The 26,111-nt window shown below is 55.7% G+C and overlaps 7 protein-coding genes across 7 annotated transcripts; 3 read left to right on the top strand and 4 right to left on the bottom strand.

Moving 5' to 3' along the window:
* Nucleotides 1–215: 215 nt before the first annotated feature.
* On the top strand, nucleotides 216–1,452 carry LTHEOB_4773 (Cell wall biogenesis protein glutathione transferase; the record flags this gene model as incomplete). Its single annotated transcript, XM_035513844.1, has 4 exons — nucleotides 216–221; nucleotides 309–561; nucleotides 619–1,292; nucleotides 1,372–1,452. The coding sequence occupies 4 exons, from the start codon at nucleotides 216–218 to the stop codon at nucleotides 1,450–1,452; spliced, it is 1,014 nt and encodes a 337-aa protein (XP_035374822.1).
* Nucleotides 1,453–1,873: 421 nt separating this feature from the next.
* On the bottom strand, nucleotides 1,874–3,367 carry LTHEOB_4772 (Monooxygenase FAD-binding protein; the record flags this gene model as incomplete). Its single annotated transcript, XM_035513843.1, has 1 exon — nucleotides 1,874–3,367. The coding sequence occupies one exon, from the start codon at nucleotides 3,365–3,367 to the stop codon at nucleotides 1,874–1,876; it is 1,494 nt and encodes a 497-aa protein (XP_035374821.1).
* Nucleotides 3,368–4,631: 1,264 nt separating this feature from the next.
* On the bottom strand, nucleotides 4,632–5,758 carry LTHEOB_4771 (Methyltransferase type 11; the record flags this gene model as incomplete). Its single annotated transcript, XM_035513842.1, has 3 exons — nucleotides 4,632–4,668; nucleotides 4,730–5,593; nucleotides 5,643–5,758. The coding sequence occupies 3 exons, from the start codon at nucleotides 5,756–5,758 to the stop codon at nucleotides 4,632–4,634; spliced, it is 1,017 nt and encodes a 338-aa protein (XP_035374820.1).
* A 2,183-nt stretch (nucleotides 5,759–7,941) lies between these two features.
* LTHEOB_4770 (Archaeal flagellin n-terminal-like domain-containing protein) lies at nucleotides 7,942–9,224 on the top strand (the record flags this gene model as incomplete). The annotated part of the gene is made up of 2 exons (XM_035513841.1): nucleotides 7,942–7,972; nucleotides 8,023–9,224. 2 exons carry the CDS (start codon nucleotides 7,942–7,944, stop codon nucleotides 9,222–9,224), a joined length of 1,233 nt encoding a protein of 410 aa, XP_035374819.1.
* A 2,216-nt stretch (nucleotides 9,225–11,440) lies between these two features.
* LTHEOB_4769 (uncharacterized protein) lies at nucleotides 11,441–12,612 on the bottom strand (the record flags this gene model as incomplete). The annotated part of the gene is made up of 3 exons (XM_035513839.1): nucleotides 11,441–12,305; nucleotides 12,377–12,435; nucleotides 12,499–12,612. The coding sequence occupies 3 exons, from the start codon at nucleotides 12,610–12,612 to the stop codon at nucleotides 11,441–11,443; spliced, it is 1,038 nt and encodes a 345-aa protein (XP_035374818.1).
* Nucleotides 12,613–13,696: 1,084 nt separating this feature from the next.
* On the bottom strand, nucleotides 13,697–15,215 carry LTHEOB_4768 (Aldehyde dehydrogenase; the record flags this gene model as incomplete). Its single annotated transcript, XM_035513838.1, has 3 exons — nucleotides 13,697–13,810; nucleotides 13,866–14,753; nucleotides 14,811–15,215. 3 exons carry the CDS (start codon nucleotides 15,213–15,215, stop codon nucleotides 13,697–13,699), a joined length of 1,407 nt encoding a protein of 468 aa, XP_035374817.1.
* Nucleotides 15,216–18,058: 2,843 nt separating this feature from the next.
* LTHEOB_4767 (uncharacterized protein) lies at nucleotides 18,059–21,091 on the top strand (the record flags this gene model as incomplete). Its single annotated transcript, XM_035513837.1, has 3 exons — nucleotides 18,059–18,125; nucleotides 18,429–20,890; nucleotides 20,948–21,091. 3 exons carry the CDS (start codon nucleotides 18,059–18,061, stop codon nucleotides 21,089–21,091), a joined length of 2,673 nt encoding a protein of 890 aa, XP_035374816.1.
* Nucleotides 21,092–26,111: the final 5,020 nt, after the last annotated feature.

The raw sequence follows: 26,111 nt of genomic DNA, 5'->3' as shown, positions 1-26,111 counted from the left end.
GCTTTGAAATGGATGACGAAAGCGGGGCAGCCGCGCGCATCACAAAGCCCGAGCTCAGCTACTACCTACATAAACATTGCCTCAAACCGCCCGTAGTCGAACATCATCCAATCCCACCAACTTTCATGAATCCCGCTCTTACGCGAACGAGACTGATTGGCAGACATATTCAAGCTCCTCTAAGGCCGCAGAGCACCAGCATTTTCACCGCCAACATGTCGGTACGTCATTACACCAGCCCCACCTTTGCTGAAAGCAGAACACGCATCCAGCCATTGCAACTTGAACTGATGAAGGTACATTCACAGACCGACAAGAAGAACATTCTCAATTGGGTGGATCCGAAGGATAAATCTGGAGAGTTCAAGAGGCAGACGTCTGTTTTCCGGAACTTCATCTCCAACAAGCCTGGCGCCGAATTTCCGCCAGAGAAGGGGAGATATCATCTTTACGTCTCATATGCCTGCCCTTGGGCCCACAGAACTCTCATTGTGAGGAAGCTCAAGGGGCTTGAAGATTTTGTTTCTTACACCAGCGTGCATTGGGAAATGCTCGAGAAGGGTAGGTGCCAGTCATAAACATTACAGCAGTAAATCTTGACGCTGATATCTCTCACAGGATGGCGCTTCGCCACTCCGGATGAGAATATTCCCGGCGCCAACACCACGCCGGATCCGCTGCATCCGGACTTCACGCATCTTCGTGACATCTACTTCAGCCAGAACCCCGATTACGAAGGGCGCTTCACGGTGCCCACGCTGTACGACAAGAAGGCCAAGAAGATCGTCAGCAACGAGTCGAGTGAGATCATCCGCATGTTCTACTACGAGTTCGATGACCTGCTGCCGGACGAGTACAAGCAGGTGGACCTGTTCCCGGAGGCGCTGCGCAACGACATCGACAAGACCAACGAGTGGACGTACAACGACATCAACAACGGCGTCTACAAGTCGGGCTTCGCCACGACGCAGGAAGCTTACGAGCGCAACGTCAAGGTGCTCTTCGCCGCGCTGGACCGCGTCGAAGCCCACCTCGCCTCGTCCCCCGGCCCCTTCTACTTCGGCGACAAGGTTACCGAGGCCGACGTGCGCCTGTACACGACCATCGTCCGCTTCGATCCCGTCTACGTTCAGCACTTCAAGTGCAACATCCGCGACATCCGCTCTGGCTACCCGGCCATCCACCGCTGGCTGAGGAAGCTGTATTGGGACGTTCCCGCATTCGGCGAGACGACGCAGTTCGAGCACATCAAGTACCACTACACGAAGAGCCACAAGCAGATCAACCCTTTCGTAAGTTCCCTCATCAGTTTCAATGGAAAAATGAAATACGGAAAGGAAACAGTTTACTGACAGATCCGTGAAAAATCAGAGCATCACCCCCGTTGGACCGGAGCCCTCAATCTTGCCAAAGGATGAGGAGGTACCGGCAGTGAAGGCTGTGAAGGCGTGATTGCAAAAAAAAAAAAGAAAAGAAAATAGCGTTATGGGAGGCCTGATAATTGTGTATACTTAAATGTTACGCATCTCTGGGTTCTCTTTCACAATGACATTGGTAGTCTTCATGTATCTTATTGAATCACGCTACTTTTATGAGAACATACGTGCCAAAGTCGCTCCTTTTTGATTTTTGGATGAAGCAATGCTCTAATAGCTCTATTTACAGATGCTTCATCCACCGATGCCCCTCATCTAGATATCTTCGAAGATACATCTTTTTTGATACAACCCTTTTTCCAATACTTCAGCCCCTTACTCCATCAATCGTAACACGTAATCCAATTGGATATTTTGCTTGACCTAAACCAACCCCGCCTCTGTTTTCCCCCTCTTGCCCTTCTCCTTTCCTCTTCTCTTCACGACGCCGCTTTTTCCTAAACACCATTCTCAGCCACCCACCCCTTCGGACTCTTCAAGCCCAGCCTCTCCGCCGTCCCCTCGGTGCACTTCGCCTTCTTATTCACATTCTCCATCTCAAAGCCCGCAACCTCCTTGTACTTCCTCCCAATCCCCTCCAACTCCTCCTTCGGAATAACATCATACACATTCTTAAACCCACCCGGCGCGCGCTCCTCTGCCAACTGCAGCACATGGTCCGGCCCATTCGCACGATTCGCATACACAATCTTGCTCGTCGGCGGCAAGCGCATCTGCTCGTAAACCATCAACGCCTTGACGATGCCATCATAATCCTCGCCGTACTCGGCCTTCTTGCTCGCCTCGTCGACGAGGCACTGGACCAGCGTCTCGGCGTCGATGATGGCCTGCGTCGCGCCGTTGCTGCCGATGGGGTACATGGCGTGCGCCGCGTCGCCGAGCAGCGTGACGCGGCCGAAGCTCCAGCGCGCGACGGGCGTGCGGTCGCACATGGGGAACTCGTAGACCTTTTCGGCGCGGTCGATCAGCTGCGCGACGTCGAGCCCGCCGCACGTCCACCCCGCGAAAGGGCCAGCGAAACGCGATTTCGGCACCGCGGCGTTCCAGTTCGTCTGCGCGGGCGGCGTCGTGTCCGGGTCGGAGGCGGGACGGACGCGCAGCTCGGCGATCCAGTTGACGAGGGAGCGGCCGCTCTGGGAGGCGGTGCGGGACGAGATGGGGTAGGCGATGAATTTTTGGTCCGCGTGCCCGGCCCATACCATTGACCGCCCCGTCAGGTAGGGCTGGTCCAGCTCGAGGCAGCCGCGCCAGAGCATGCGGCCGGAGAAGTGCGGCGGGCCCTCGTCCGGGTAGAGCTGGCGTCGGGCCGTGCTGTTGATGCCGTCGGCGGCGATGAGGAGGTCGCCGCTCATGGAGGGGATCTCGGCGGGGATGGGCTCCGTTGGAGTAGCAGTAGCCGCGGCATCATCATCAACCGGCGCGGACGAGGAGGAGAGCGGAGCGCTGCTACGGGGAGCACGCCTGACGAAGTTCGCCGTGACCATCCCAGCGTGTTCATCCTGCGTGAAGCTCGCCAGCGCGTGGTTCAGGTGCACGCGGTCGGCGCCGACGCGCTCCTTGACGGCGTCCAGCAGCAGCATCTGGAACTCGCCGCGGTGGATGCTGTACTGCGGCACGGCGTAGCCCGCGTCGACGCCACGCGGCTCCGACAAGATAGCGTCACCATGGCGGTTGTAGAAATTGAGCTCCGCCGTGCGGATCGCCGTGCTGTCCAGCGCCGGCTGCAGGCCCAGGTTGCGCAGGATCAGCGCCGCCGACGGCTGCACGTTGATGCCCACGCCCAGCGCCGACAGCGTCGACGACGCCTCGAAGATGTGGACGTCCGTGTAGCCCGCCGCGTGCAGGTGCAGCGCTGTCGTTAGTCCTCCGATCCCGGCGCCGGCGATGAGGATTGTTGGCTGGGGAGCCGGGGTTGGTGAGAAGGACGGCATTGTGGGCTGGGATGCTGCCTTTTTCCAATAGGTGTGGAGGGAAAGGTTATAGTAAAATAGAAGCTTAAATGGCAGGAGATTCGTCAAAGGATTGATGAAAGGAGGTAGCTAGGATTTAGCTCCACTGCAACTGTTGACTGGGCCCATACTTTGGTTCGGATGCCAAGTTCGGCACTTGCTAAAGCGGCCGAGCGTTCATAATAAAGGCATTGTAGGTAACATAATAGCGCTAAACATTATAGCTGCAAAAGCAATATAGAGAGCTAAAAATAAGCGAGCGTCTAATGCAAAGACGCCCGGAGAAAAGAACACCAACAAACTTTAGGTAGGACATAAGTAGAAGAAAAGAAGGTTCAGCCCTTGTCTGACGTTGTTTTCAGCCGCAGGGTCCTTGCGAGATCGGTGCACACGTGCGGGGTTCTCCACACTCGTATCAACTGCCGAGTGCCCGGCAGATGATTGGTGCGGAATCCAGGAACCCGTGGCGTGAGATAGATATGGCCAGGTTTCCAAGACAATGCCGCTCCATGCTTCGGACAACCGGCATTGACGCAAGAACCATTCTTGGCCTTGGGCCGGCATTGCCGAGTCTTCATGTGCAAAGGAAGTTGGTCCGAATTCACACCACAGTACCGACCATTCAGGAGCTGGCACCGAACCATGTGCAATTCCCTGCCCCCCAATGCCGGCTACAACCACGCTAAACATGCACACACCCTAGGCGAGAAAAAAATATCCTTGAAGATGAAGTCGATCTGCGCTGTATAGAACAGGTGGCTGATGTTGATGGCTTCGTATTATTCAGCATCCCTGCAAAACCCCATCAAGTATGTCCTCAAACAGCTGCACGCATAGCCAATCAATACTGAATTTTCAAAATCAACAATGGGCGAGATCTAGTTTCACGGCCGGAGTCTAGCGTGAGCGCTCAGTATGACATTGCGCTGTTATTAAAATGCTGCGTTCGTCCAAATGGTTTTGGAGATGTCTTTACGAATGAGCGCAAAACCATGTGCAATGGACTCACTAAGAATCCATTTGGTATTGCTAAACGTGCTTTATGGAAAGTCCAGGCGTTGGTTCGAACTAAGTCATTAGTGTCAATAATCCTTCAGGGCAGGGTCCCGCTGATGACCTTGCGCGCAAATCTGAAAGAGTCTTATTGGGTATATTCGCTATTTGAACCAATGATCAGTCGCTTGCTAATTTCGTGATGACCATGAGGTGCTGCAATTTACAACGAAATCTTGTGCTCGTTCACCTCTTACGCATCGAGTGGCTTCTGGGCGTAAACGACGTGGCTGTTCGAAGACGATCTATGGTTAGTGCGTCCAAAAGAGTTAGTCAGGGGCATGGACTCACAAGTTGTGCTGTGCCTGCAGCTTTGGGTTGTTCAAGTCGTTCCTGACGTCAGCGAGGAAGACCTGGACCTCTTCGGGCTTCCAGCCCTGAGCGGTAAAGACACGCATAGCAATGCTCTCCAGACCCTCCTTGAATTGCACCAGATCAAGAGCGCCGATCTCCTTCATCTTCCTATCCTTGGGCCAAGTGCCGACAGGCAGGGGGAACAGCCTGTGGGTGACATTCTCGAAGCCAGCATCCTTGACCCAGCCCTCAAGCTTAGGGCCGGGCTCGGGTTCCCTGCCCCAAGCCTTGACACCCTCGATAACGCCATCACACCACTTGTCCAGAGGACAGCCGGGTTTGAACTCGCCGCTGGTGGTGTAAAATTTCATGGTGAAATCCTGGAGTTCGATCCAGCCGCCAGGCTTGAGGAAGCGGTATGCCTGCTGGACGAGCCTGGGCCAGTCTTTGATGGTTCCGGCGAGATAGCGAGCGTGGACGTAGTCGAACTTGTTGCTGTAGAGCCAGTCCTGCTCACAGTCGTCGATCTCGAACTTGCAATTGGGCGGAAGCATGGCAGGCTGGATGGGCGACAAATCAGTGCCCAGAACCTCGGCCGAAGGGTACTCGTCGGCCATCTCAATGGCCCATATGCCAGTGCCGGTGCCAATGTCGAGGATCCTCTGGGGATTCTTTGGGATGGGGGCCAGGTGCAGCTCGCCACCACATCTCAGGGTGAGGATGTGGTGGAACAGGTCCAGACGGTCCATCTCGGCCTCGTCGTTTGGCAGGAAATACTTTTCGCCATAGGCGTGGTAGCGGCGGCCGTTCTCGAAGGTGTAGTTGAAGATACTCGACCTCAGAGAGGTGGTGTAACTCTCGCTGCAGGGATTGGTCAGATGTTATCACGGCGAGACGAAACAGCACATACGCATCGTCTCCCAGGGCCGAATCGGTCTCGCTATGCGAGTCGGCCTCGATAACAAGGTCGGGACTGGGGTCTGCAGCGGGCGGCTGCTCGGCGGGCGGGTTCTGGGGGGAAGACATGTTGGTTGTTGGCGGAGAGTCTCAGAATTGGAGGTGATGAAAGAAGAGGAAGGCGCCCCTCTTCTTTTCGGCGAGCGCGGGTGGGTTTGGTCAGGCAGGTGCGGAAGTGCGCCGAGCTTTGCGCACCGTTACCACGCCGCCGGATTCTGCAAGTGCAAAAGGAGCATCGCCGCGGTGTGGGTCTGCTCCTCTTGAGGCTTGACTAGGCGTGACCAGCCGCAGGACGAGGCATTGCGCCGCGCCACTCCTTGCGTGTGCGACGACTGTCAGCTGTCTCTGAGCAGAATCATGATGATCTGCACGGCAAACAACCCTGGGCGATCCCACGCGACGCTCGATCGGGCCTTTTTCTCATCTCGCAGAGTGGCGACGATACAGGAAGCCTCACGTTGCAGCCGCTAGTGGCCGTTGGCAGCGCTACGGAGTAACAATCAGCCTGCGGCATCGCGCCGTCGCCGCGCCGCTCCTGACACCTGACAGCTCGCCGCTGAGTCGACCGCTACCCCAGCTCTCTGCACGTGCAGCTTTCGATAGCCGACCATCTGCCTGGCACTGTCCTCGGCCCCGCGCGATGGCGCCCTGCCGTACCACGCTGATGAGCTAGTCTCCACCACCCACCCGTTCACGCCCATCCGCCCCCCAACAGGCAATGCGTGTCCTTCTTGGCTCTGGCAATCCCGCTGCATCGGCTCTGGGGGCGCTCCGATCGCTTTCGCGTTCAGTCATCGTGTCACGGGAGCTCGCTTTCCCGTTCTCCGAAGACCGTGTCAAGTACCACCCCGTCTCTCCGCTTGAAAGCCCGCCCCGCCTATCACGCCGTTGAATGGCAAAACAGGTCTTTGCTAATGCACCAATGATCCTTATCCAGCGCATCATGCTGTTTTCGCCAGCCTCAGACATCATCGTCCCCCTGTGGTTCGCTTAGTCACCTGCACCTCCACGCGTTCACCTCGCAACTCCGGGCTACCGTCATCCAATCGAGCTACTTCGGGAGCAGAGAGAGCCGGAATGAAGATTCGGCTACGGATGTTCGGTCATTTTTGGAGCCCGGATCTTCAACCTTAATAACCCCACGCGTCCTTGCAGTCGGATTTCAAATGCTGGCTGCGATATATCTGAGTCCTCATGTCTCTACCGAAGCTTATTTGCACATGCTGTGCGGCTGATGACCAAGCTCAGCCTCCACGTCATTTTCTGCATCATCTACCGATATGCATCATTCTCTCTCCATGTGTGCAATCGTCCACCGCATGTTTTGGAATCCGAGTCATCATCAAGACATACCTATCACTTTTGCACTCATCTCGAGATCCCATGACTGATTATCAGCGCCAAATAAGATCTGAACGAACCGATCATCAGCTGAAGGAAGACACAGATACTGGGTCCGCTAATCCCCCACGAAAAGTGCCGGCGGATGGACTTCAATTCCGGTTCATTCAATCTGAGTCATTCAATAAACTACGCTTAAAGGCAACGTCACCCTTTAGTCATTTGCCAGTTTCGATCCGATAGGTTCCTGTTCTGATCCGATAGGTTCCTATTTCTTTTCCATCCATCAACTTTAAAGCACCCATGACTTTTAAGAACCTAACTTTAATAAATTTGTCAGGCGTATCGTCAAACCCGTGGAGGGCCGATAGTGCAGGCTTTTTGTTCGGCGATTACCGCCTACCTGGATTGGCTGATACGCGAACATGTACATTCGGCTCCAGATTAGACTTGCAGCTGCCAATTGCATTCGACAATCCGTAGACGCCGAAACATTGCGGTTGTCTATTTTTAGCCCCCGGCTGACAGCGCACGCCGTCAGCCCCCATCCTGTTGCTCCCAGCCCCGCTTCTCGATTGGGACGTGGACAGCTAGAGGCAAGTTCCATATCTGAAATGGTGTTGCTGACTTGCAGTTCACACTTCGGACCCCATGCGAAGTACACAGCCTTACAAGGCCTGGGCACTGCCCTCATCTCCTGCGTTTTGTTTGTGGCTGGCTAGCATCGGAATATAACTGCGGTTGTGGCCCCACCCCCGCGAAAGTCACACTTTATGGAACACTACTTCTCTCTTATTTTCTCTTGGTTTTAGCGTCTTTTAGCGGCTGCTTTATTGTGATGCCCTCTAACTACGAGCATATGCCGGACTTTCGAACGTCAGAACAAAACGCCACCATTGAGTACTTGCATCATGACTTACCACGACATTGATATCCCTCTACGTACGTATTTGCAATCTATCTGGGTAACGCCCAGGCTCACACCTCTCCAGCAGCCTTCATCGCCATCGATTGGATCTGCATGACCCTTGCCCTCATCCCCATCCTCCTTCGTTTCCACCTCCGCCGACACCAAATACAACCTCAACCCTTCACCCGCAACCTCTCCGACGCCCTCATCGTCCTTGCCTGGCTCTCCGGCATCGTCCTCATCAGCATTAACACGTGGAAAAACAGCCTGCGCCAACGCTTCATCCACACGCCGCCCTCGGACCTCTACTACGGCGTCCCGCGCCACCTGGCCGCCAACCTGCTCTACGTCTCGTGGATCTCGCTCTTCTTCATCTACATCTCCCTCTGGTCGGCCAAGTTCGCGCTGCTCGCCTTCTACGCCAGCCTGCTGCGGCTGCAGGGCCGGTGGGCGCGCGTCACGCTCATCTGCGCCGCCGTCTTCACGGCCGCCACTTTTGCGCTGCACGTCGCGCTGCTGACGCGCTGGTGCACGCCGACGTCGAGCAACTGGAACATCGACGGCGAGCTGTGCAGCGCCGTCCACGACATCAAGAGCGTCACCGTCTCGACGGCCGCCAACGTCGCCACCGACCTCGCCATCCTATGCATCCCGCTCTTCGCGCTGGCGTCGCTGCGACGCGACACCAACGGCTACCGCAAGGGCGCGTTGGTTTCACCCTCGTCGTCGACGTCGACATCGTCGTCTTTCTTGTCGTTGGGTGCTGGCTCTGGCACGACTTGGGGAAAGGCAGAGCTCAGCGGGCTGGCGGTCGTGCTGATCATGGCGGCGTTGAGCATCACGTCGGCGTTGGCGAGGTTCATCACGCTCGAGCTGGTGCAGAACGTGCCGAAGGCGAACATCACGCACACGATTGACGTGTGGGCGCTCGTCGAGATTGTGGCGAGCTTGTTGGCTGTGTGCTTGCCGAGCTTGCGGGCATTTGTGAGGAGGTGGAGGGAAGGCAGTAAGAGGGGTAGCAGGGATTCGGGGGTGAGGAAGGCCTCGATGGTGCCTACTGCGGATGGGAGCGTGAGGAGTGACAGTATTGGTACGATCATTGAGATGGAGCTGGGGATAGGTGGTGGGCGGTTGGGTGCGGAGATGAGTCCGTTGAGCCCGGCTGTACTACAGCAAGAAAGGGCGGATCCCGGGAGGATGGATGCAAGGAGGGTGGACTCGGGGTTTTTGAGCGTGGAGGAAAGAATGGGGACGGCACATACGAGTGCCGAGAGACTGTTATGAGAAATGAGTATCACGATACCATGTTTATTTTCTGTAAAGCTAGCACGAATGCTTAATGTCTAAATGTCTAAACATAAAGCTCGTTGAAAATGAGGTTTTTGATGCCATATAGAATGTCTGGCACGGCGCTAAAGGTTGTCTCGCGTGACGAACCCCCCGGTAAGCGAGGCGCATAACCGTGCTCTGCTGCTGCCTGCCTCTTCCTTGCTGCCTCCATCCATCATACACAACACTTCGACGGCTTTACCATCAAGACTGATTTTATAGACACGCTCCAAGGTATGCTAAGCCTCATGATACACGGCCGAATGGCAATAGAGCTCATAAGGTAGAACATTGCACAGCAGTACAACATGAAGTCCGAAGATACAGATGCATCCTCGCACGACACTAGCGTCCATCCGCCATCACCACCACCTCCGCCGCCGCCGCCACCACCCCAAAAACCACCAGCATCAGAAGGCAACTACCGCCAAACACCACAGCAGTCATTAATGGCGGCCAAATTTGCGGCTTTCCACAAGGCTCAGGAGGCCCGGGAACGCGAGGCTGAAGCTCCACCCACTTTCTCTCCTTGTCACTTCTTTTTCTACGGCACCCTGATGGATCCCGATGTCGTTCAATCTGTGCTTTCCCTCACAGATCCCCTAGATGTCAAGAAGGCGAAAGTTCAGGGGTACTCAATTAAGATGTGGGGGATTTACCCTGCACTTGTGCCCTGCGAAGGCGGCGAAGTTCCGGGAGTCGCGTGCAAGATCACAAGTTTCGACCATTTTATAGAGCTTTGCCGCTATGAGACCTTCAGCTACAAGCCGTGTTTCTGCACTATAATTTTAGACGATGGGACAGAGTTGAAAGATTCTCGCACATTCGTTTGGTCGGGCAAGCCGGACAGCTCTGAGCTTTCAGATGGATCATTTGATCTTGAACGTTACCAGAAACACTTCAAGCAGTCCCTTATTCGAGCACGAGCGAGGGGCTGATACCAGAGCTTTCATACCGGTCCTTGAAAATAAAGTCCGATAGATCCAAACTCCTCCAATGCATTGAGATGTAACCGTCAACATCCAAGATCGTAGGATCGCACAATCACTTCATTCTGAAACCTCTTGGTGACACCTCAAAATATTAGGCACGGCTGGTTGTGTGGGGCTTTGACGTAGAGGTTAAGGCACTGGATTGGATGAAAAAAATGTTATCCAAATTTAGACATTTGGTCCAAGTTAACCAAACAATCGCTCATGCATTTCTCTGCTTCAAGAAGCTGCGATGCAGGCGCTTACTGAAGCGGCAACTCGCATATGCTCATTCCCTCAGACAACCTCCAAGCTCTCATCTCGGCCATCCTTGTCCACGGCTTGGCCGGAAGCATTCTTGCTCTCGTTAGATGAGTCCTGTTTCGAAACCACAAGGATCTTCCAATCAGCATTCTTCCAGCCCTGTAGCAAAGGGAAAGGGCTCATCGGGGGATCTGCCCGACACTCCGCGGCAAGTCCGTCCCATTTTTTGAGCCGCTTTGACCGGTATGACCCAGATCCGGCTCGTCGGGAATGTGACCAACGTTCTTTTTCCTGCCTTCCCCTTCCATGAAAGGTGGCAGATGTAACATGCATGAACTCTCGTGGCGTTTCAGATCCTTCCCCCTCCTGTCTTCGGAACGGTCTCGACGTCTTCCCGTGGGGTGGCATTCCTGAACGCTTTATGGATGACGACCGTCACTTCCAAGACATTCTCTGATGCAACAAAAGATGGGCATACATGTTGCTAGTAACTTAAGATTAATGTGTGTAGTACTCGTCTGACAATTTTGTTTATTAAAGTAGCTTGCAGAGAGATCTTCATCAAAATTCTGTTTCCAATTGTTTTTATGAGGAGGGGACAGTAATCTTTCAAGTTCCGTTAAAGCTGATAAAACAACAAAAAATCGCAATTTACAACTGAGTGGTATCATTCTCTGAACTTGAAAAAGCCACAACATTTTGCCCAAGCCAGATTCCAAAGAATACTTTCAACTTTGTATCTTTCTTCCCCCGATCCTTCTTTCGTAGCCGCATAAATCCAACAAACCTTCAGATATTAAAAATAGTATCGTCCAGACGAAAGAATTAAAAAGATAATCGTGCATCTCCTGTCACACTGTTGGTTGTTCTTGATAGAGCTCAAAGAGCCCACTCTTTCGTTCCTTTTCTCTTCCTTTCTTCCATCAGCAGCCCTGTTCATTCTCCATTCCCACACCCGCACCCGGAACCACCACCAAGAGTAGTCTCCGAATCCCTCCCCATACTCTTCCAGCTCTTAGTGCTCTTCGTTTCGCCTCCACCACCGCCGCCGCAGCCAACAGCCTGCATCTCAACCCCCCCTTGCCCACCACCGCCACCATGCTGCAGCACCCCACCCCCCTTCTCCCACTCCAACCCCTGCCCCACGAACCCCCACTTCCCCCTCCTCCTCTCCTCCATCTCCGCCTCCGACGACGCCGTCGCACCCGCACCCGCGCCCGACAGCCGCCGCAGCTTCCTCGCCCGCCGATGTTGTTGTTGTTGTTGCTGCTGCTGCAATGTGAAACTATGGTGACCGCCGCCGCATTCCGTCATCATCGCCTCCTCGGGCGACACCGGGTGCGAGTTGTTCCAGCTGCCGCGCAGCAGGTTGATGGCGCTGAAGCGGCGGGACTGGCGCTTCGAGGGGCTGGTGTTGTTGTTCGTCGCGGCGGCGGTGGGGAAGTGCGGGACGGAGTAGGGTTGGTATTGGTGGTGGGCGGCGACTCGGCTGAGGGTGGAGTTGAGGGTTGTGGTGGTGGAGAGGTGGGGTGCGGAGCAGGAGGTGTAGGTATTATTATTGATGTTGTTGTTGTTGGTAATGGTGGTGGTGGTCGGGTCGAAGGAAGGGTATTGACGGTCGTGGGTATAAGGTTGGTGGCTGAAGTAGCAGGACACGTTGCTGTGGGTGAAGAAAGGGTTGGTGGTTGTGGTGGTGGGCGTGGGGGGCGTTGCGGAGCCTGGGGCCAGCGGCGAGAGGATTGGGAGAGGGGGTGTGGGTGGGAGGGTGTCTAGGAATGCTTTCTCGCGGAGGAAGGCTTCTCTGTCAACATGGGTTGTTGTGTTAGCAGTTTAATGGGGGCGTTATGTTTGTCATTTGAGTGGACTACTTACTGCTCAGGAGTCAACCCGTCAAATCTGATTTCCATCCGGCGGAAATCTTTTGGCGCATGCTGTTTCAATTAGTAAACCCGTTGTTGCAGCATCCCTATTATTCTATCGCACTTCATACGTACAATTTCGATGGGCGGTGCAGGTTTCTTGCGCGCACCGCAACAGGACAAGAATGGAGCCAAGAAGAAATTCTTGACTCTTGCGAGCCTCGTTTGTTGATTGTTGGGAGAAGCCATCCTTGGGACCGGCAAGCGCTCCAAGTGTGTCAAAATAAAATTTTTGGGTGGTGATGGCCAGATCGATGATGGCTTGCAAGGTCGGAAGCCCGCCTTTCTCAGAGGAGGGTATCGCGCATGAGGATAGAATAGAAGCTACAAAACCAACTGAACACGCCTGCTGTTGCAATGGGTAAGACGAACTACAGAATCACACGTAAAGGAGGGGACGCGTCTGACACAGACGAGATGATGATAGAGATGATGGTGTCGATGGAGGCGACGAGGGTGTCCAGAACAGCGACACCAAGCCGATGTTATAATCAGGAACACCTCGGTCGAAATTATGGATTCCCGTCGAGATGAGTCGCCACGCGGCAGCCGCTTCATTCCTTGCGTGTCATAGCCAGCTCTGCGAGGAGCTCGGGCTAGGCATTCTTCGTCCCTCGAGGACAAAGCGGGCAGGAGGTCGGACGTACGGGGTTACGCCTCGATACCGTTCGCTGGCCAGGAATGTTAGCACACAGATCGACCGGTATGGTGACATCGTCGGCTGTCTCAGCAGCCACTGGCAAAAAACCGGTAAGGGTGGATTTGGCAGCGCGCATTCTCAGAATGACAGCAACGAAATGTCAGTGTAACTGGTGCCTCCTGCGAACCGTTGAAGGGTTGTCTGACTGTCTAACTGTTTGACTTTGTCGACTCGTGGATGGAGAGGTTCCTCGCTACAGACGGTGCGTGTAACCATTCCTTGCATGTGCGGGCTCATTCCACAGGGAGGCCACCAAACGCGTGCAGCAGACGCGTAGCTCAGTCATATATCTAGCAATGATGCCCGGCTTAGCTGTCGTACGCTTATCACTTGGCGCTCGGCGTTGGCAGCGGGCCAATTCCATCGTGCCTTTGGCGGCCGAGGGGTGTGGTGAACTGACGGTCATGTGAGCACGCGTTTCCGCACCAGCGACGGGCCTTGCATTTGAGCGTTAGCAGCAAGCCACTTATGAAACAGTGATCGTCAGGTTCACCAGGTCCAGCCCGACGAAAGGGATTGAAGAAGCGGATCCTGCCCACAGGGCTGAATTTAACCGGTTTAGCCTACACTTCTCTATTTGGGGTAGTCCTTCACATGGTAGCTCTTCAGCTTGACGAATTGATCGAAGCCGAATTTGCTGAGCGTCTGTCCTTTGCCCGACTCCTTCCAACCCACCCATGCAAGGTCCTGCGGAAATGGTCAGTTCATGAAACACTTGAGGATCGTGCATAAAGGGACTCACCGGCGCGGGATAATCGCAACGGTTCACGAACACGGTTCCTGCCTCCACGTCGTCTGCTAGCGCGTGTCCCTTCTCCACATCCTTGGTCCAGATGCTGGCGGTGAGGCCAAACTGGCTGTCGTTCATCAGGCGAATCGCCTCACTATCATCCTTCACCTTGACCACAGGAATGACCGGGCCAAACGTCTCCTCAGTGATGACGGTCATGGTGTGATCGACATTCGTGAGGAGAGTAGGCGCAACGAAGTTGCCATCGGCAGGCGGGTTCTTGAAAGATTCATTGTCGGGAGTGGCATCCTTTGCACCCTTCTCCAAAGCCTCCTTAATGTGAGAACGGATGGTCTCGGCAGACCTCTTGGAGACTACCGGGCCAACGTGGGTCTTCGCATCGAAAGGATCGCCCAGCTTGTAGCCCTTGAGGACTTCCTGGACAGCCGCCACGAACTCGTCGTGAACACTCTCGTGAACGTAGACGCGCTCAACGCTGCAGCAGCTCTGGCCAGAGTTGAAGACGGCGCCGTCAACAATTTCCTCTGCAGCCCACTTGATGTCCACATCAGGACGAATGTAGGCAGGGTCCTTGCCACCAAGTTCCAGACCAACCCGCACATCGATCCTGTCACTAGCGGCGCGTTGAACGGCTAAACCGCCAGCCACCGAGCCGGTGAAACACACCAACTGGATTGCAGGATTCCTGACCAGAGTCTCGATCTGGGTGTACGAGCCACAGTGGAAATATTGAATGACGTTCGGAGGCAGGCCCGCGTCGGCGAAAACCTGGGCCAAGTGCTCTGCGCTGGTGGGGGTCTGCGGGGAGGGCTTCAGGATAACGGAATTGCCGGCGAGGATGGCGGGAACAACCGAGTTAATGAGGGTAAGGTAGGGGTACTGTTTCACAATGCTGCGTTAGCCATGCACAAGATCGGGAGTGGCGCTGGCTCTTACGTTCCACGGGAACAAGATCAAAACGGGTCCAACCGGGACCTTCTTGATGTAGCGCTTGAAACCCTTCTCAGGCTCACCATCCGTGGCGGCCAACGCCTCGTCGGAAACCTTCAGAAGATAGTTGCCGCGCATCACGGCAGTCGAAACTTCCTTGGCAGTGTAGGCGATGGGACGACCCATCTGCTCGGTGATCTCCTTGGCAATCTGGTCCTTGCGAGCCTCAAGGTTATCCATGGCCTTCTTGACAATTGCCTTACGCTCGTCCAGCGAGGTCTTGCGGAAGGCATTGAAGGCCTCTACCGCAGTTGCGGGGAGGCGCTGCAGGTCGATGTCCGACAAGCCATTGCGCACGACAACGGGCTTGTTGGTGATGGGCGAGATGGTGGTGATGGTCTCGACAGACATGGCGCGCTGTAGGTGACGCTCAGGCAGGATGGAAGCAGTGGGAGAGGTGAAGCAGCAGTGCTGGCGTGAGTGTTGAAAATATGGCAGCCCACTTGACAAGTCGCCGCTGACGTCCGATCGCGGGGCAGTCGCAGGGCTGATAAGATAGGCGGAATCTCTGGCCGCCCACACGCGTCCGGCAGCCCGCCCATAGCGCGCCGAGCCCTCAGCAGACGCGTTGGCTGCCTGACAAAACTCATCAACACATCGCTACCTACCACGCAACTCATCAAGGCCGCAGTCTCGCGATGCCTGTTCGCATGAGGCAAAAAGATGCCGCCCGGCAGTTGACTATTAGCTCAGCTCATTTCCGCTCGCTTATGTACGGCTGCGAGACAATTGGCAAGCCTGCGGGATCGTCACCAGCATTCGCCCAGCGCCCGTCCCGGAACAAACCTTCTTCCACGTTGTACCCTTGAGTTCTCAGCTGCGCGCCAAATTGCTCTGTAGGGAATCGAAACGACGTGGAGATGAAGCACGCACCGGCGTGGGACCGACGGCGGGGCAGCCGTCATGAAGCGCTCCGGAACTGTCCGATCGGATCTCTGCCTCCGGTCTGTGTGTCGCAGAGTTTGGAAGAAGGAAGCGCATGAAAGACACAGGTTTATGCTCGACTGACATCATGGCACACTGCGAGATCACCGCCTGCTCTGGCCCGATGTTGCGCAGCACAAGATTGCGGGTCTAGACGGGCTCGTGTTGGTGTTTCTGCTGTTGTTTCAGCGCTCCGCTGGCTTCCTCTGGCGCAGCCGGACCGTTGACAAATGGACGATCAGAGAGCGACTCGCGCGACTTGCAAGACTCGGGCTCAGGCTGCGGGACTCTGGGGTAGCCGCGATGAGCGCATGCACCCCAGCTCGCTTGCGCGACCCGCCCCGGCGGCTCATGCACCTGCGCGTCTTTCTGGTGAAGATTCCGGTTCGCATGCGCAGTCGCGGCGGACTAGGACGGGCGCGCGGACTGCCCAGCTTTTGCTGGCGGTGCAGAGCCGGCGGATCGACTGACACGGCCCCGATGAGGCAGACGAGGTGTGACCCCCCGGGATCGCTGCGGCTCCAGGTTCAGCGTCCCCACGGAGAACCGGCCCCGTCGCCCAAAGTCGCTTGGTCTGTTCTCCCCTAACAGCTTTTCGACGAAAGGCCCGGGCAGCATATCCCGACTGTGAGCGAATCGCTGGCCAGGCCTCGGCCCCGACTTCGTGCCTACCGCCTGTCGTAAGAAGCTCCGCGAAAATTTCACGGTCTTGCTCCTAGCGCCCACACCGCTTGCCTCGAGAGTCGACGGCCTCTTCCATCTCGCAGATCCGCCGGAGAAATTGCTCCGCTGCAAGTTCGTTCCTGCATGGGCACGAGACGTGCTGGAGCTGGAAAGCCTTTCCGCCATCCTGGGCGGGTCCCAAATTCCACGCCGCGCGCTCGTGGCCGGCTGTTCAATGCTTGTCGGTGCCTGATGGCCGTGTCTTCAGATTTATTGGGTGCTCGGATAGAAGGAGCGGGAGGGCTTCGTTGCAGGCCTCTCCCTGACCACCTCGATCCGCCGGGTCTGGAGTGCCACAGTATGCAGCACTCCGCTCCAGGCCTGGCCCGCCCCGAGTAGACGTTATTTCGACTACCTGCAGCGAGTAATGAGCGGCATTTTGCTGCCCGCCGAATCACAGCACGTCCTCGCCAGCCATCAGCAGGGAGCCCTCGCACAACGACCTTCTGTATGCAGCTCACTCACATGGCCTCCGTCGCAGCCACGCATTGCACCACCCGCCAAGCCTCTGTCCGTAACGTTATGCAAGAGGCTTGATCGCCGCTGTTTCAAGGGTGCCTCGCCGCCGCCTTGCCCGCCGCCGTTCTAGAAAGGTGACTGCTCGGGCCCGAGGTCAGGTGTGCGCGGCCAACAGAGCCGCCAGCCGGGGGCCAGCGCTGCTGGCAAGCTCCGTCTCGCGGTGCCGGTGGGTTCGGCACTTCTTGCTCGCTGAATGCTACACGATGACAACACGGCACGAGGATGCCCAAACGCTTGCATGCTGCGCACCCGGGGCGCCACACGACACTACCACCGCCGGTCCCACCCTGGGGCCACCTGGGGTCGCCGCTGTGGGCGGCGGCGGCGCCCGGCGGGCAGCAGCCTCGGCCCTCCGTGGTAGCGTTTCCGGCTCCTTGCCCGGCACTGAAACGGCAGTATCGCTCGCGGGGGCTGCTCAATCAGCCAATATCCGCCTTTATTGGCTTCCCCAGGTTCCGTTTCTTAGTGGACGGCGGGCGTCTGACAAGCGTGAGGTGCTGGCGATCCTGGGCCTCCTGCCATCTGCCACTCCATCTCGTTTACGGCAACCCATGCTCCGCCCGTCCCTTGATTTTTGATGCGGGCTGCAGCTAGTCCCCCGGCACATGGGACTGCAACGCCGGCGATAGCCACCCAACGGAGCCAAGCGTCCACTCTAAGGCGAATGGAAGCCACTGCCCTAGCGCACGGGGCGTTCTGCTCGACTTCCCTGAGCTATACCCCGCGCACTCCGCGTTTGTCCAGGTATATGGTACCTAGGCACACCGCAAAATCCGCCATAGAGAGTCCCTTAGTCCCTTCATGATCTGCTAGCCGCTCCTCGCATGTTTGTTTTCTCCTCCCCAGCGCCTCCGATTTCTATTGCGCGCGCCAGACGCGAATTTTCCCTCTCTTCTCCGTCCACTCAACCTCGCGTTCTCGGTACCATTTGTCCCGAGCGCTACTAAGCTCCGACATGCTCTCCACCGGCCTTCATCAGTACACTATTTCGGCCTTCAATCAGCTGCCGTCCTCGAATCTCTTAAACCATGAGCAACACCTGCCTTCCCAGCGCATATCCACCGCCGGCTTGGATGCTCTCGCCCAGAGCTCGCAGTACGCGCTGCAGCACTATCCACACACGCCACATCATGTGCTAGACGGAAAAACTTTTGGCAAGCAAAGACATCACCCATATGTAAATTTGCCCGCGTCGTCTGGTTCCCGGAATCAGAAGCCGAACATGGTGCCCGATCGTACTGGCCGTCACTCGAATGCCCCAGTGAGGAGGCGGATCAGCAGAGCGTGCGACCAATGTAACCAGCTCAGAACTAAATGCGATGGGAAAGCCCCATGCGCGCACTGCATCGGTAGGTGGCTGACGATCCTGACTCGAGGGGAAATACTGACCACCAGAAGAATTCGGCCTGACCTGCGAGTACATGCGGGAGCGCAAGAAGAGAGGCAAGGCTTCCCGCAAAGAAATAGCGGCACAGCAGGCTGCTGCTGCCGCCGCCGCTGCCGCTGCTGAAGCCGGCAACACGAGTCCTTCGTCAGCAAATGGCTATCCCAGTGAGGAGCAGCAGGGCAACAGCCCTGGCCAAACTCACGAGAGGGAAAATCAGCACAAGCCCCCAGGACCTGACCTTCCACCGCCTAGCAATGGAGCGCAGCGATCTGCTAGCATCGGAAGCCACAATGAGATGAACGGCGCAGCACATTACGACATGCATCACGTAGGCAGGTATGGTTCCGTGGGTGACATCTCGGAAAACGGTGGGCATCATCAGATGGCTGGGCCAGCCGATGGTCTGGTGACTGGTCTCGCAACGCCACGTCTGTCCACAAACGGAGTCCACGACCGCAACCTTCACATGATGAACATGTCAGACTACGGCTCCATGGACGATTACCAACGAGCTGTCGGATCGCCCGGCGCCGTGAACGGGAGTATGATGCTGCAGAACGGCGGGGCCGTCATGCACCACCCCCTTCTTGCTACCAACGGCATGCAGGCCTACGGCGACAACTCCTACACCATGCTTAGCCCTCAAAGCCAGCATGGACAGCAGAACGGATTTCGGATACCACCAGGGGAGAGTCCGCTTGCGGGATTTCTAGGCAACTCACCGGTTGCTGGCTCTCCTGGGTGGCTCTCTCTACCATCGCCTTCCGCGGCTTTGTACTCGCAACAACACATGGGAAACTCCCAGACCCTCCGATATCCAGTCCTAAAACCGCTGCTACCATACCTGCAAGGAATCATCCCAGTCTACCTCGCCTGCGACCTCCTGGAGCTGTACTTTCAGAGCGCTAGCTCTGCTTTCATGCAGCCCGTATCACCGTACGTGCTCGGCTATGTGTTCAGAAAACGGTCCTTTTTGCGGCATAACAACCCTCGCGTGTGCAGCCCGGCCCTCCTGGCAAGCATGCTCTGGATAGGCGCACAGACCCACGAGTCGGCTTTCCTCACATCACCCCCTTCAACCCGTGGGAAGGTGTGCCAGAAGTTGCTCGAGCTGACCATCAGCTTGCTGAAACCACTCATCCATACGCCGGATGCGAGCAACCATGCTTCACCAAACTTTGCCGCCAACACGGTCATCAACGGCGTCGCATTAGGTGGCTTCGGAGTAGCAAACCCGATATCTGGGCGGTTGGCAGAGACTGAGGGCGGAACCCCTGGCGCAGCAGCAGCACTCGACGACATTGTAACGTACATGCACCTGGCTGTCGTTGTATCTGCCAGTGAGTACAAGGCTGCAAGCTTGCGATGGTGGAATGCTGCTTGGTCGTTGGCAAGGGAGTTGAAGCTGAACAGGGAGCTTCCACCAAGCCCTCCAGCCCCTGGCCGAGAGACAGGAGAGGATGCTGATGCGGAAGGGGAAGTCGACATGGATGTTGATATGAACGGGATGAACCACGGCCTGAATGGGCAGGTGCACACGCCGGGAACAATCTCGGAGGAGGAGCGCGAGGAAAGAAGGAGGATATGGTGGCTTCTCTACACCATGGATCGCCACCTGGCCCTTTGTTACAACCGACCACTGTTCTTGCTCGATGTCGAATGTGAGGAGCTGCTGCAACCCGTCGAGGAGTCGAGATGGCAGGCAGGGGACTACTACACAGGCAACTCGGACCAATACTCGGACTCATCATCGCCATACTACCGACGGAGAGGCCCATCTTTCGAAGTCACTGGACACTCGATTTTCGGATACTTCACGCCTTTAATGACGATACTAGGGGCAATTGTCGACCTCAACCACGCTCGGAACCACCCCAGATTCGGCAGCCGGTTCCGCAACGGCGACGAGTGGGATCACTACGCTGCGGAGCTTTCGCAGCAGTTGGAGGCCTACGGACGGAGCCTGGAGGAGTTCGAGAAGCGCTTCACGAGCAACCTGACGGCTGGAAATGACAACGACGGAGCGGAAAACGGCAACCGCGACGCGGGCACACCGTCGGCGCATTCGGTCAATTCATCGGGCTCCCGGATCACTGAATCAATCATCCAGACCAAGATTGTGGTAGCATATGCCACACATCTCATGCATACGCTCCACATCCTGGTCAACGGCAAGTGGGACCCGATTTCTCTCCTGGACGACAACGACCTGTGGATCTCGTCACAGTCATTTGTGACAGCTACAGGACATGCAGTGTCGGCTGCAGAGGCGCTTAGCGACATCCTCGAACACGACCCGGACCTCAGCTTCATGCCCTTCTTCTTCGGAATGTATCTGCTCCAGGGCTCGTTTCTCCTGCTGCTCATCGCCGACAAGCTGCAAGGCGAGGCAAGTCCCAGCGTGGTCAAGGCGTGCGAGACAATTGTGCGAGCACACGAGGCTTGCGTAGTTACGCTCAACACCGAGTATCAGGTAAGATTAGCACCCTGGTCGCACATGATTCGTAGACACGGTGCTGATAGTTGGCAGCGCAATTTCCGCAAAGTCATGCGGTCAGCACTCGCGCAAGTGCGGGGGCGGTGCCTGGAGGACTTCGGCGAGCAGCAACAGCGGCGGCGCGAGGTGCTGGCGCTGTACCGGTGGACGGGTGACGGAAGCGGCCTTGCGCTCTGACGATCCCCTCCAATCTCTCTCAATGATTGATTTCCGACAGGGCGGGATGGATGCTCACGGAAGGCTGCGCCGTTTCATTTTCTCTTGTTGCTTCATTCGCTCGCCACTTTTTGCTTCCGAGCCCACGTGCATGTCTGGTACTCTTGGCAAGAGAGAAGGATCTGCTTATATCGGGCTGTGATATTGGCGCTCTGGGCATGTGTCTTTGAAATATACCCGTTGGTTTGGTTCGTTGCACGCATCTCACACGAGGCAAAACCCAAAAAAACACCGGTTTGTGCCGTTTGGATTTGTTTTTGGCAGCTCGCATTGCAGGTTTCGGGACGTGCTCCTTGCGTATTACTTCACGATGTGACTTGGGCTGAAGAAGAAACGGAGCGAGGCTTTGCGCTTCCAGTCGATCTCCGCGCATGACGCATTTTGGATGAACGGAAGGCCCCGAAACAGTTGGGGTTCAGACACAATCCATGCGGCTCATCATCGACCCAGCCTGCAGCCCTTTCATCGGCCGGGCGCACCGACTGCAACGCACTAGCTCCGGCATCTGACGCAGGACCTGCTTTCCGGCCAGCGGCAGTCAGCCAGCCGTTCTCCCTCATGTAGCGCCGCACGTTTTAGCCCCGCCGCCCCATTTATTTCCTGTCAACGGTCTAGCCTCTGGACGTATGTACGGTGCCGCCAGCGCTAGCATTGCCTAGCTTACCACGACTGCAGTCCGTAGATTGGGGCTTCATGGAAAAGAGCCAACAAGAGCCAGTCGTTCCCGGCTGCCTTGAGCCACCGGCATCATCGCCACTGACAACAAACCTCGCAGTATTTGAAAAAAAAAAAAAGAAGTCATCATGATTGTTACACTTCTCAGCATACGTCCTCCAAGACGCCACGCGATCAAAAAATGAGTACGATCATCATCAGATTTGTCGCCCCCTTGTCTCATCTTGCTCTTGGGAACGGCTGCAGCATTTGCGGATCAGCCTGCCCTTGCCAGGGCATGCATGGCTCATCGCCGGCCCCATGCGATATGCGCCGCCACACCCATCATTCTCCCCCACACAGAGCACCCCGGCATGCAGCTGCCCTCTTTGCTGCCCTCACGCGGCGCAGCACGTGGCGATGTTGGAGGCCTCAGCAAGTGGTCCAATTTCAGCCGCAGGCAGGGAAGGGTGGGGGCAGAATAGTGACAAGGCTCTGCTTGTGGTTGTGGTGGTGGTGGTTTAGGTAGATGATGGGCCCTTGCGTCAGCAGCCACCCATGCACACAATGCATATCCCCCTCCGTCCCGCCACCGCGTTCGCGTTCGCGCTTGCCGCTCCCGCTCCGCCGAACTCCCATTTAGCCTGAATTGTTAAAGAGAGCATCATCCAGCTTTCGAACTTCTTCAACAAATCAGTTGACCCATTTCCTGGTATTTCAATTTGATATGCTTTGTAGCTAGATTACCTTGAGCTACTCTTTTCGGTTTAGAATGGTCGTAGAATTAGGGGACAGGAAGATCGTCGGCTGTGGGAGTTCAAGGAAATGGTAAAGATGGTCACGTTCCCGCTCGGAAGCATCATATCGAGATAGTCAGACGTGCTTCTCCTTTCGGGTTTGCGGCGAAGAGCTTGACATGCTGCTTTGCCCCAAAACGCTCACTGCAGAGAACATCATGGGATCAACACGGGGCTCATCACGGAGTTGTCCGCTTTTCATCGATACAGTACCTGCCAAGCATGCAGCAGCAGTGTCAACACACTGCAGTCACAACCATCGTCACTGCACTAGGCCTCACGTAGCCGGCGCAAAACGGGCCTTTCCGCTCCCCCCACCCCCAGCTTCTGGGAATCCGAAACATTCGGACTCGCGGCCAGCAAACTCCGTCGGGCATTTTCGAAGCTTCCTTCTCTCTGCCTACTTTCCACACCCCTACCCCTGCGCAGACAGCAGCACACCATGGCATATCCATTTAAGGACAGACCCCGCGGTTCCTGCATGGAGCTTACCGCATCCGAGTGTATCAAGGGATCAACACTCTGCGTTGTTCCTTTACCACTACGGCTTTCAGTTGGCTAACAAAATGAATGCATCACGATGGCATGCTGGTGTCACGCCAGAAAAGAACAGGCAGAAGCCACCACTGCCTCACTCCGTTCTCTCCATTTGGCACCTGGATCAGCTCTTTATTCATTTACTTGCCACGGAACCTGTTTTCTACTGCGCGCTACTGCGGCACGCTCTGTAGGAGGACATTGCTGCTCTTGCCCTGTAGCAATGCAATGCAGGCCCCCTTCACACCCTCCCTCTCTCGCGCTCTCTCATTTCCGACATTCTGTTTCCCTTTAGACTAAAGGAGTGATGTTAGTTGCCCGTCCAACATATTTGCGGGGAACTGGTTCCTTTTCCCTGCCATATATCGTCGGCATCTCCGAGAGCCGCACTGACCTGCATGTATATCGGGGTTAAGCAATGGCGCAATCCCGAAGTGGGCTATCAGGCCGAGGCGGCACCTTCGGAGTTATCCATTGGAAGCACAGTGGGGACGAATTTTCCTGGAAACTGAGGGTTGCTAATGGCAGGGGGCTCTCCAAATAATAATCGGGGGCGGTTCACGCGCAAGAAGGGAGAGCGGAAGCAGCGCCGAAGTAAAGCTTGGGCTTACCACTCAGTCGGGTTCCTAACCATTAGGTGTTGGGTGTTATTGTTGCTGATCGAGTGACCTTTTTGGCCGCTTTCATGTCCGCCACCGGGCCGATCATATCTGGTGGATGCTATTGCATCAGGGATTATTGGCTGCCATTTTTTTTCTCTCTTGCTTTTCTCGACGAGGCTCTTTGTCTCACCATATGCTTGCGGGGAGCCTGGCTGCACATCCGATGATCAAGCTCAAAGGGATGGCCGGAGAGATGGCCACCGGGTCCATGTGATTAGGCTTCGCCGCAAACAGGTCAACCGCCTTTGCCCTGTGGCCTGTTGCGAAGATTTCTCCCCTGCGGATCTGAGCTACATTTGCCGCAAGCTTCGACGATAAAGGCCTAGGACGCGGGAAAGCGGTCCGTTGCACGCACGAGTAAGTCGTCACCTACGGGGACGGTGTTTTGCATGCTCTTCACCCGCATCAAGTTCTTGGCGATATTGAGACTACTCATGATTTTTAGCTAAATGAGGCCCTCTACTTGTGAAGGGGTTTCGGGTCTTACCGAAGTGCTTGATCACGGCTCTGGATGCGTATTACGAGGGGAAATCACCTCCAAAGCTTATTGACACTAGCTCTTATGCTGAGCACTGCAAGACAACGGTCGTGTGAGGGTCCTCAAGAGAGTTTTGGCTTCGGGCAGCAGGGCAGACGGCATGGCCACTCATCAACCCAGCATTACAAACACGACTCATGAGAGGGCAGGGGTTATTATCACCACCCGCTGGATCACTCCACCAAACCCAAACAAAATCAAGATCCACCATGAGATTCACTAAAAGGTATGCTGAGCCGTAAGCGATTATCTATGAGCATTCTGTTGAGGCCCAGACACCGCCTTTTCTCGCCACATTGGACGATAATGAGAGATATACGGAGACCAAATTCCAGTACGACAGGAACATTGCAAGCGAGCAGCATTATGAGTCGGCCAAAGGTCCGTTTCAGGACTCTTCGCTCACCGCCTCCAACACGAGGAAGGAAGCGCCTCTAGTCGTTAATGGGGATCTCGAAAGTCCTTTTGGAAAGCATCACACAATAGAAATAACAGAACGCGATATTAAAGATTATACTAAGCAGGGCACGTAGGATCAAAAACGGGGAATCGAGATTAGCATTAGCTCTCAATCGAGTACATGGTCTGGGCAGACAGGGATCCGACTCGGATCCGCTTGCTTTTTCTCGTTTTTTATGGTAGTTTCAAACTTTCAAACCCGAAAAGTAGGCTTGCCGACCGTGTCCCAGATCTCGAACTCGAAAGGAACGCGTTCGTTTCGGCGCGGGACTCATATGCACTGCATGTTCACAACGCGTGACCCGTACAGGGAGTCTCTGCAGGCTGTACGGGCAGTCAACCCAAGGAATTGAGTTATCAGGTGGCACAGGTGGGCGGTGTGTCGGGTATGTGGGCTGGTCGATGATGGGGGGGCCTACGTACGTAGACGTTCCGTCTGTTTCTGCTCCAACGATCCAATTCAGCCACCACCGCCTTGCGACGTCAGAAGTTTGGTGAACGGGAAGGGGGGGCCAAGGGAAAGAGTGGATCCCAACCGGGGTGCCGTGTGGGATCGAAGTGCGCGCTTCACAGGGTCCCCACAGTGTCAGTCGGAAAGACGGGACATGATTCCGGCGATAATGCGCTATAGTCTGATCTGCTAATAACAAGGACGGCGATCCCGTCAGAAACGCGCTGCAGCTGCCCTTCTGAAAATCATGTACAACAATGAGCGGAAGCTGCGCGCCCGGTTTTTCTTGTTTGCCTGTGCTCTCCATGTCGGCTGCAGCCGGGGTCGGAAGGTTTGGCGTGACTGCATGGTGATGAGCCACAGACGCGGATGTCGCAGCTGTGGATGTGATTGAGGGTCAGTAGCAAGCGTCCTCCGCTCCTCTTTGCTATGTGCTTGCAGCTTGTGCTACCAAATTTCGTGTCAGTGGGGTCCAAACAGGGAGGACGTCAGTCCATCTGTCAGAGTGTTCTGCAAACGAGCACACTTAGTAGTCATGTAGCCGATTATAGACTATTGAGAAGCCACTGGTGATGAACACATGTACATGATGAGCCTCCTAGGGGTTTTGACATGGAGAACCTGCAGCTGACGCAGACCACTCAGTCTCTATCACTTACCAACGGTGGTGGCGCTCATCCGACTTCCATACGAGGAGTCGGATGAGCCATTTCACAGTCGCTTTCATTGCACAATTTCGTACGTCGCCTCGAATGTGAGAGATCTGGTCTACTAAACCGACCAGAAAGACCTTAGAAGCCATACTGGTTGGTTGAATATACCCTCTCAAGAGCCACGAATGGTCTCACAGGCTGTACCATAGCTGTCATAACAGATAGGGGAC

This window comes from Lasiodiplodia theobromae (genome assembly GCF_012971845.1).
Source record: "Lasiodiplodia theobromae strain AM2As chromosome Unknown scaffold_12, whole genome shotgun sequence".
NCBI lineage: Eukaryota > Fungi > Ascomycota > Dothideomycetes > Botryosphaeriales > Botryosphaeriaceae > Lasiodiplodia > Lasiodiplodia theobromae.
This window is presented reverse-complemented; position numbering and strand designations above follow the sequence as displayed.